The 9,549-nt window shown below is 35.4% G+C and overlaps 1 protein-coding gene across 2 annotated transcripts; it reads left to right on the top strand.

The window, feature by feature from the left end:
• Positions 1 to 283: 283 nt before the first annotated feature.
• Positions 284 to 8,728, top strand: LOC136235226 (uncharacterized). 2 transcript variants are annotated; one of them, XM_066024810.1, is made up of 16 exons: positions 284 to 586; positions 1,001 to 1,374; positions 1,457 to 1,682; positions 1,768 to 2,013; positions 2,133 to 2,248; positions 3,573 to 3,671; positions 3,774 to 3,861; positions 4,480 to 4,706; positions 4,871 to 5,055; positions 5,232 to 5,431; positions 6,267 to 6,599; positions 6,699 to 6,800; positions 6,937 to 7,234; positions 7,500 to 7,648; positions 7,718 to 8,002; positions 8,217 to 8,728. In XM_066024810.1, the coding sequence occupies exons 2-16, from the start codon at positions 1,088 to 1,090 to the stop codon at positions 8,424 to 8,426; spliced, it is 3,051 nt and encodes a 1,016-aa protein (XP_065880882.1). In that variant the 5' UTR covers positions 284 to 586; positions 1,001 to 1,087; the 3' UTR covers positions 8,427 to 8,728. The 2 variants fall into 2 exon arrangements, with proteins under 2 accessions (XP_065880882.1, XP_065880884.1); XM_066024812.1 differs by lacking the exon at positions 284 to 586 and having other exon boundaries at positions 613 to 1,129.
• The last annotated feature ends 821 nt before the right edge of the window (positions 8,729 to 9,549 follow it).

The raw sequence follows: 9,549 nt of genomic DNA, 5'->3' as shown, positions 1-9,549 counted from the left end.
GGAGGCGGAGCATCAAACAATTCTTGAAGGGTTACTACTTGCAAGGGATTATAGTTTTAACTATATCATAGTTGAATTTGACGTCTAAATTATCGTACAAAATCTACGGAAGTTCTATCTCATTTTCCAGTATTAAGATGTTCATAAATGGAGTTTTATTTTTCATAGTTGTACTTTCTTTTTGTGCATAGAGAAAACAATAGAGGAATAGTTCATTCTTTATTGCGTGGACGGTAGATATAAATGGACGGATTGCGTTTATAGCAGACCGTCCTGCCTCAATTTGGTTGCTATTCATTAATCTAAAGTTGCCAATTAAAAAAAAAAAAAGTATAGATAGAAATGAACAGGATTAAAAAATAATAAAAATAAAAAAGAAAAAAAAAAACCTCTGCAAAGCGAAGGAAGGTTGAAGAGAATATGCCATAGTTATGTTGGAGTCAGACATTCTGAGATACCAAGTCGGCTTAAGCTATCTTCTTCTCTACCTCTTCATTGCATTTGCTTCCACATGCACTCTTTCTCTTTCTCTTTTTCTCTTTCTGCCCATTTTATCTGCTCGCGCCTCCACTTTTTTCTTTGCGAGGTATTTCCCCCATTCCCTTTTTTCTTCTATACTTTCTGACGCAATTAATTTCAGATTCTTCTTCAATTTTCTTTTCTTTTCTTTTGCTTGCACTTATGCTATCTGTATTTTCTTGTTTTTAAGGTGAACCCTAATGCTATATTTGAGTATAATTTCAATTCATTTTCCCCAAAAACCGTTATCTTTACTCTCCTCTCTCTTGTCGTGGTGTCCAACTATATAAGCAATTGCGTGTCATTTGTTTCTCATGACAGTTTTCTTGGTGGTGTCTAAGAATTGAACTGATCAGAAAGAAAAAGGAAAAAAAAACACGAAATTCTGAATTTTGGTGTTCGTTTTGATTTCTTTTGCCTCTCACTAACTATTGCAAACTTTGTACTTTCTTAACACTTCTATTTTCTTGAACTGTGTCAGGATTCAGGATCCTAAAGCTGTTATTTTTGGTGGTTAAAGTCTGGGTTATTTCCGGAAGCTTTGAATTAATTGTTGTGAGATTGCTTGATGGGTTCTGATAGATTACTAGACAGCCTCAAAATGGAGAGGGTAAGGACAATTTTTACACATACGTATCCTTACCCGCATGAACATTCACGCCATGCCATCATTGCTGTGGTTGTGGGTTGCCTGTTTTTTATTTCTTCAGACAACATGCACACACTCATAGAAAAGCTGGACAAAAATGTCAAGTGGTGGTCTATGTATGGCTGCCTACTTGGTTTCTTCTATTTCTTTTCTTCTCCATTTTTAGAGAAGACTATCAAACCCAGCTATTCAAATTTCAGCCGGTGGTAAGTGTTCTACTTCAGAGCCTTCATTTGAGTCGATTGGTTATGGTTATAGTAACTTGTGAATATTTACTTCCTTCTTTAGGTACATAGCTTGGATTTTAGTTGCAGCTCTGTATCACCTCCCCAGTTTCCAGTCAATGGGAGTAGATTTGAGGATGAATTTGTCACTGTTTTTGACAATATACCTCTCTTCCATTTTATTTCTTCTTGTTTTCCACATAATTTTCCTTGGCTTATGGTATGTTGGTCTTGTTTCCCAAGTTGCTGGAAAGAGGCCTGAACTCTTGACCATTGTCCAAAATTGTGCTGTAAGTGCTGGATCACATTTTGTACTCTTGCAGATTTGTTGCTGTTATTGTTCTGATCGTTTTCCTGGCCCCTGTGTTCAATTAGGTTCTCAGTGTAGCCTGCTGTGTATTTTATAGCCATTGCGGTAATCGTGCTATCTTGCGAGATAGACCACTTGGAAGAAGGAATTCTGGTTGGTTTTCTCTTTGGAATAAAACTGAGAGAAACGCATGGATCATAAATCTCCTGCGGGTGAATGAATTTAAAGATAAGATCTGTTCATCTTGGTTTGCTCCAGTTGGTTCTGCCAGTGATTATCCACTTTTGTCTAAGTGGGTTATATATGGGGAGGTAACAGTAATTGTTTTACAAATTTAGGTTTATTTAATCCTACTCTGTAAAATTTGAGCATGATTTTATTTTCTGGTCCTTACTCTTTTGATTTTCTTCTGTTATTATATGATTTGCAGATTGGTTGCAATGGTAGTGAATGTGCAGGTTCTGATGAAATTTCTCCAATATATTCGTTATGGGCTACTTTTATTGGGCTTTACATTGCCAATTATGTCGTCGAAAGATCAACAGGGTTAGTGGTGATCTTTATAACTTGACGTAGAGGATTTATAGAAATTTGATCTATTGTTTATTTGCATTGACTAAATAACAAGATTCTCTACAATGATTTTTTTTTTAGTCCATATGATAGTTGAACATGTGCTTTTGATCCATCTTTACATTGGTGGGTCCAATTGTGGCGTATTGTAGGAATGAACTAAACTGGTTGCTTTGGGGATTTCTTTTACTTCTTTCACTTTGTTATATATATTGTTTCTTTTGGTTCATATAGACATGCTTGTGGTCTATCTTTGCTTTGGTGTGAGCTAAGTAAATTGGTTTGTTTTTAAGAGTTTTTATTCTTTTCACATTGTTATTTATGGTATGTTTCTTGGCCTAATACATCCCCAGCCCCCCAAGTTGTCCAAAAACTGCTGAGCCCTGAACTTCTGAACTTCAAAACGTTACAACTAAACCCCCTCAACTTGCTTATTTGGAACAAATAACCCCTAAACCCCAAAAAAACATTCAACATAACATTACAGCTGAAATAAAAGATGTCCAAAATATCTAACTAATCTGCTGATACATTTTTGAAGTTCAGGGGTTATTTGTTTGAAATAAGCAAGTTGAGGGGGTTAATTAATGTTTTGAAGTTCAGGGTCAGTTGCCGTTTTTGGACAGCTTGGGGGGTTGGGGATGTATTAGGCCTATTTTACTTCAGATAAGGTATACAAAGAAACTCTATATTGAGCTTGGTAGATGTTAAGAGCAATTATGCTGCTTTTATTTTACAAGCTCTTTCCATTTTTATTTGTATTTTTGGTATTTTACAATTTACCTTGCTAACAAATAGTGTAGCTACTTTTGCATGGTATGGACCATTTGAGTAACAGAGAAAGAAAGAAGAAGCTCTGTCTTAACGAAGAGATGTGCAATCATCTTATACACTGCATGTTTATTTCCTCAACATAAATCATATTACTTGTCATGTTTCTTTTCTGAACCTAAATCACATTACTTGTGTAATTTTATGTACAAATTCCTGTTGATCATGCACATTCTATGTGAGAAAACTTCACCTTGTTTTCTTATTAATTGAATTATGCAGGGAAGTAGTTGGTTTTTCTTGTTCCATATAGTTCTTCCATTTCTTCTTTCTTGAATGAAAGGAGTGAAAAAATTTAGGAGGGTTTGGTCATTCCTTGCTCCTCTAGTTCCAGTGGCCATTATTTTTATATGCCTTCCCTACTTTTGGAGTTACTGATGCATTTGATGGTTATTACTTGATTAGTTATTATTGCCAACTTTTATTATGCTTAATTTTTTCCCTTCTAATTTATGGAAATGAACAGGTGGACTCTTTCTCACCCACTATCAGTTCAAGAGTACGAGAAGTCGAAGGAAATGCAAATGAAGCCAGATTTTTTGGATATGGTTCCTTGGTATTCAGGGTATTTATCCATTATTGCTTTGCTTTTTTTTTTTTTTGATGATTGGGGGTTACCAAAGACTCTGTAATGCTGGTTCATTTTGCTAGCTGCTTCATGTTGCAGAACATCTGCTGACTTATTTAAGACGGTTTTTGACCTCTTGGTATCAGTGACAGTGTTTGTTGGTCGCTTTGACATGCGAATGATGCAGGTATAGCTCCACATTTTATGTTATATTTGTTTACATACTTTATAAGTATCTGCTCAAGTTGAGTTATATATGAAATACATTCTGAATGAGGCTTTAAAAAAAAAAGAATTCTTTCACGCTTAATATGTGGCTATTGTTTAGTTGCCTTTGATGCTACAAGAAAGGAGCTGTTTTTTAGGATACAAAATGCATTTTCTTAGTCATAGAACCATCAACTGATGGTTATCAATCAAGTGAGAAATGCTGTAACAACTGCTCTAGTACTTTTTGAGAAGGTCGATTCTCTTTTTTAAATATCGTAGCAGAAGCCTTTTTGAGATTTACTGTTGAGTTGGTTTTCTGTCATTGACTCTCATTTGTAATTTGATCACTGACAAATTTGCTATTAATTTTCTTCTTCTTAAATCGCTTGATCGCTTGATCGAATTAACTAATATGATGGTGCTACATATGTTCTAGTTCCTTCCATTAACTACTTTTTTGGTTCAAGTAACAATTATAAGTTTCGGGTTCCTTTTATTTTCACAATTAATTTCAATTTTCAATCTTATTTTATGTTTTCTTTTTCCCTCATTTTGGCAATTTAATTAGACTGTGTTACCTTTTCTTTATCACCAGGCAGCAATGATGAAGTTTGAAGATGGAGTACAGCCGGGAGATCTTCTGTATGATCACTTCAGTGACAAGGATGATTTATGGTTTGATTTCATGGCTGATACAGGTGATGGTGGAAACTCATCTTATGCAGTCGCAAGATTACTTGCTCAGCCTTCCATTAAGCTTCCTGGAAAAGGTTCTATTTCGTTACCGCGTGGGAACCTACTTCTTATCGGAGGGGATCTTGCGTAAGTTTTAGTTTATTCCTACTGTTGATGATTTGTATTACTTAAATTTTGAAATCATCAGATTATAATTTAGGTTATGTAGCAAGCATATAAGAATGCACTCTGATAAGGTTAGAAGCATTGATGATCACTAAACTTATTGGTCTGTTATGGTTTTGCTGTAGATATCCCAATCCATCAGCATTCACATATGAGAAGCGCCTTTTTTCCCCTTTTGAATGTGCTCTACAGCCTCCATCATGGTATGAACAGGATCATGTAGCTATAAACAAGCCTGAGCTACCTACTGGGGTTTCTGAACTGAAGAAGTATGATGGACCTCAGTGTTTTATCATTCCTGGAAACCATGGTTGGTTTTTTTCTTCATGAACCTCCCTTTTAAGTTTTTGTCCCCTCTGTGAAAGCTCTTAACATCACAAATTATTTTAATGCATTTATTTCTGTAATCTTTAATACAATGGTATGTGTTTCGTTGGTAGGTGGTATTTTTCCATTAAAAGGAATTTATTTATTTCTTTTTTACAGATTGGTTTGATGGACTTCATACTTTTATGAGGTATATATGTCACAAGAGCTGGTTGGGTGGGTGGTTTATGCCCCAGAAAAAGAGTTATTTTGCGTTGCAGCTCCCAAAACGGTGGTGGGTTTTTGGTCTTGATCTAGCCCTCCATAACGATATTGATGTGTACCAGTTCAAATTCTTTTCTGAAGTAATAAAGGATAAGGTACTTATCGAAACTAACTACACGACCACTTAAGATTGTTGTTGACCTGCTCTTCCATCATGCTTGATATAGTTTTATTACAAGGGAAATCCACATGGTAGCATGGACACTGTTAATTATTAATGTTGGACATAGATAATTCTACGTTTATATAAGGCTATTCTACTGTTCTGCGATACATGAAAGAGGCCTTCCAAGTTTTTTTAGGTATTAGAGTCCTATAGTTATGCAGGCTACTTTGCTGACTTGAAGGGAAATTCTGTGTTATATTATGTATTACTTTCAGATTAATTTTTATACTTGAGGCCAAGCCTTTATACTTATACATATGCGAAAACATATTAATTCATCCAAGTAAGCATTATGTATAAAGAATTGATGATTTTGCAGCTTTTTTGGTGTTATTTTACTTGAGAATCCTATTGGTGATCATTGTACAGAAACTTACTTGATGCATGCAACTCCTTAGAGACACATTTAATGAATTGTCTTATCTTTTTTTTTTTTTTCCTTTTGACATAATGCTGTTAGTTCATTAATGCATTGCTGAAAATATGTTAGATTGTTGTATTATCATCTTACTCGTACTCCAAATGCTGATTTCAATATGAGGAAACTCTTTCCTCTAGATAACGTTATAGCCAGTATGGAGTGTTGACTCTTAGGTTCTGTCTGTGTATTTGATCCTCCATGATGTCGCCCTTTGGTTAATCAGGATTTTAAACAACCGTGCTTTATTTTTTTTGAATTCTTATGGAAATCTAGGTTGACACCTGCAGCAGGCTATCTTTTCCCTTTTAGTTGTTTGATAATTTTCTGATCATCTGAAATTCAGGTTGGAGAAAATGACTCAGTGATCATCATGACACATGAACCAAATTGGCTGCTTGATTGGTACTGGAATGGTGTTTCTGGAAAGAATGTCTCACACCTGATATGCCATTATTTGAAAGGAAGGTGTAAACTTCGAATTGCTGGGGACTTGCATCATTATATGCGTCATTCATTTGTTCCTTCTGATGGACCTGTTCATGTTCAACATCTAATTGTAAACGGTTGTGGTGGTGCATTTTTACATCCTACCCATGTCTTTAGTAATTTCGAAGAACAGTATGGAACGAAGTATGAGATGAAAGCTGCATATCCTTCTTTAGATGATTCAAGCAGGGTATTTATTTTTTTCTTTAACTTTGTTCTAATCTTGCTATTGATTTTTATAAATCCTTCAATTTCTTAGTGCTATTGGCTATTTTATTATTGGTTGCAGATTGCATTGGGAAACATTTTGAAGTTCAGAAAGAAAAACTGGCAATTTGATATAATTGGTGGAGTTATATACTTCGTGTTGAGCTTTTCTATGTTCCCACAGGTAAGCATCTAATTTGTGTTACATTCTTAGTATTCTCAATTCTGGCATAGTTTATTGAAGGTTTTACTGGTTGTTTACAAACAGTTTCTTTTTATGTTGCTGATGATTGACTTGAGTTTCTTCGTTTTGTTTCTAGTGCAAGCTCGACCACATCTTGCAAGCTGATACATTTTCTGGTCACTTGGGGAGCTTCTTTGGCACAGTGTGGAATGTTTTTCTGCACGTGCTGGAAAATTCTTATGTGTCATTGGCTGGTGTTCTATTATTGCTAATTGCAGCTATTGCATTTGTGCCACCAAAAGTTTCTAGGAAGAAGCGGGCTATTATTGGGATTCTTCATGTTTCTTCACACCTTTTGGCCGCTCTCATTCTTATGTTGCTCATGGAATTGGGTGTTGAGACATGCATCCGGCATAACCTGCTAGCAACTTCAGGTAAGTTGCATCTTTTCTTATGCATTTCTAGTTTGTTACTAATATCCAAAATCACACTTAATGATGCACTCAAATTTAACTCATCAAGATAGCTGATTAAATTCATATTTGGCTAGCTTTGAATTTATGCTAATTTTTTACAACTATACAAAACATTTCTTGTCTCAGGTTTTAGAAATTGCTATTATTTATCATTAATTGGCATATATGTAGTGCTTCAAGAAGTTGTATGATAATTTTGTTGATGATATAGTTATTTTTTCAGGATATCACACATTGTATCAGTGGTACAGATCAGTGGAAAGTGAGCACTTTCCAGATCCTACAGGCCTTCGATCTCGTATAGAGCAATGGACATTTGGGCTTTATCCAGCATGCATTAAATATCTCATGTCTGCCTTTGATGTTCCTGAGGTAATGAAGTCCTAATGTTACAGAAATATGATACTCTGATATTAGAATATTCACGAGAGAAATTATCAGGTAATGGCTGTGACACGGAGTAATATTTGCAAGAAGGGGATTGCGTCACTGTCAAGAGGAGGTTCTATCATCTATTATGCTTCGGTTTTCCTCTATTTCTGGGTCTTTTCAACACCGGTTGTTTCTTTGATTTTTGGAAGCTACTTGTATATCTGCATCAATTGGTTTCACTTGCACTTTGATGAAGCATTCTCCTCACTTCGAATTGCTAATTACAAGTCATTCACACGATTCCACATTAAAGAAGATGGCGATCTCGAAGTTTTCACCCTAGCAGTTGATAAGGTAAGAATTCAATCTATTTTGTTTTCCATTTGCAATTTGAGACTTGATGCCGCCTCACTACTATCCGTTGATAGACATAAAGATGACTGTTAAAGTCGAACTATCCTAATATGTTTCGGATATGGAAACAGATCAAAGCTCACAGCTAGTTAGAACTGTGAAATTTCATGTTATATTCAGACAGTCATAGTAAGGTATTCGCATGTTACTGCAGACACCGAAGCAATGGAAATTGGATTCGCATTGGGATGCAGAAACGAAGCAGCCGCAGCAGTTGAGTCACCAACGAAAATATCCAAGTAAATGGCGAGCTGCTACTTCTCAGCAGGACCCACTGAATACTGTTAAAATAGTTGATCACTTTGTTATCAGACAAACAGAGAATACAGATACTGGAGCAACTAATGGTATAACGCAACTGTAATCTGATCGTTTAGGAAGTAATTGTTTGTGGGGGTAAAGGGAAAGGGAAAGGGAAAGCAGGAAAAAGAAAGAAAGATAGATAGAAAGAAAGAAAGAAAAGTAGTTCTGAAATTGACATTCATTTCTCAATTTATGATTCTTTTTTTAATTAGGTTTCTGGTATTGCAAAATCTTTGGGTTCCTCTCAAATCAATGTATATATTGGTTTAGATGTAATATATAATTATATCATATGATGTGTATATATAAATATGTTGTAGCTCAAATAAAAATGCTAACTAAGTTTTCCATTGAAGCGGATCCCATCACAGATTGAATAATCACAATGCTATATGTAATTCTACATGAAAATTTTCATATTAGTAAGGTGAGTGGCTATTCATTTAAATGATAAATGCTTAAAAAAAGGTGTGGCAGTTGTAGACGCAACGTATTAACGCAAATGGAAGGTAACGAAGCGGGAATGCTCCTTATTGGTCCACATGGGTGGTGTAATTAATACTCTAATAACATATGCCCCTTGTTAGCTTGGTTCGAAGTCTTTCAAGGCTTCAATAGCTATTCATTGATTATATGGATCAGATATCCCAAGGTTTAGTCTGTAATGAGCTGCACTCCCAAGGGTCAAAGCTTGTGGGCATCTATTTTGGTTCTTGCCTTAGGGAGATCTTTGAGACATGTATCAGGTGTACGGTTTCTAAAGAATTGTGATAATGATGACAATTTTTTTTAATTTTGGGTCAAATGGACTGGGACCACGTCATATGTTTGATATTTCTCATTACAAGAGACGTTCTTGGTTCTAAACGTGTGTCTCCTACAATCGACGATTTCCAGGGCTATGTTATGGAATGTGGGATGTCCTATTTTTGTAGTGGTTTTTAAATGATGATCTTTTCTGATATAGTGAATGTGTAATTACTCGTATGTCAGATATTAATATAAGATATATGATTGGTCCTTAACTATCAGTTCGAGCTTTTGGTTCAAATGGTTCCATGGTATGGTATCAGAGCCTGGTAACCTCATTAATTTGTGGAATTAAAACACATGGCGAGACCCCTTTAGTATTTCATCTATTAGAGAAGTAGGATCAAGAGCGCTCCTAAATCCTCGATGAAGAT

The sequence above is a fragment of the Euphorbia lathyris genome, chromosome 7, assembly GCF_963576675.1.
Source record: "Euphorbia lathyris chromosome 7, ddEupLath1.1, whole genome shotgun sequence".
NCBI lineage: Eukaryota > Viridiplantae > Streptophyta > Magnoliopsida > Malpighiales > Euphorbiaceae > Euphorbia > Euphorbia lathyris.
The sequence above is the reverse complement of the archived record's forward strand: the minus strand, read 5'-3'. Positions and strand labels throughout refer to the sequence as shown.

Bases quoted from the DNA above. Each gene is read 5' to 3' on its own strand.
- LOC136235226 (XM_066024810.1), top strand. From the start codon at position 1,088: ATGGGTTCTGATAGATTACTAGACAGCCTCAAAATGGAGAGGGTAAGG. The intron at 2,014-2,132 runs GTAACAGTAATT...TATGATTTGCAG, and splicing joins AGTGGGTTATATATGGGGAG to ATTGGTTGCAATGGTAGTGA. The intron at 7,235-7,499 runs GTAAGTTGCATC...TTATTTTTTCAG, and splicing joins TAACCTGCTAGCAACTTCAG to GATATCACACATTGTATCAG.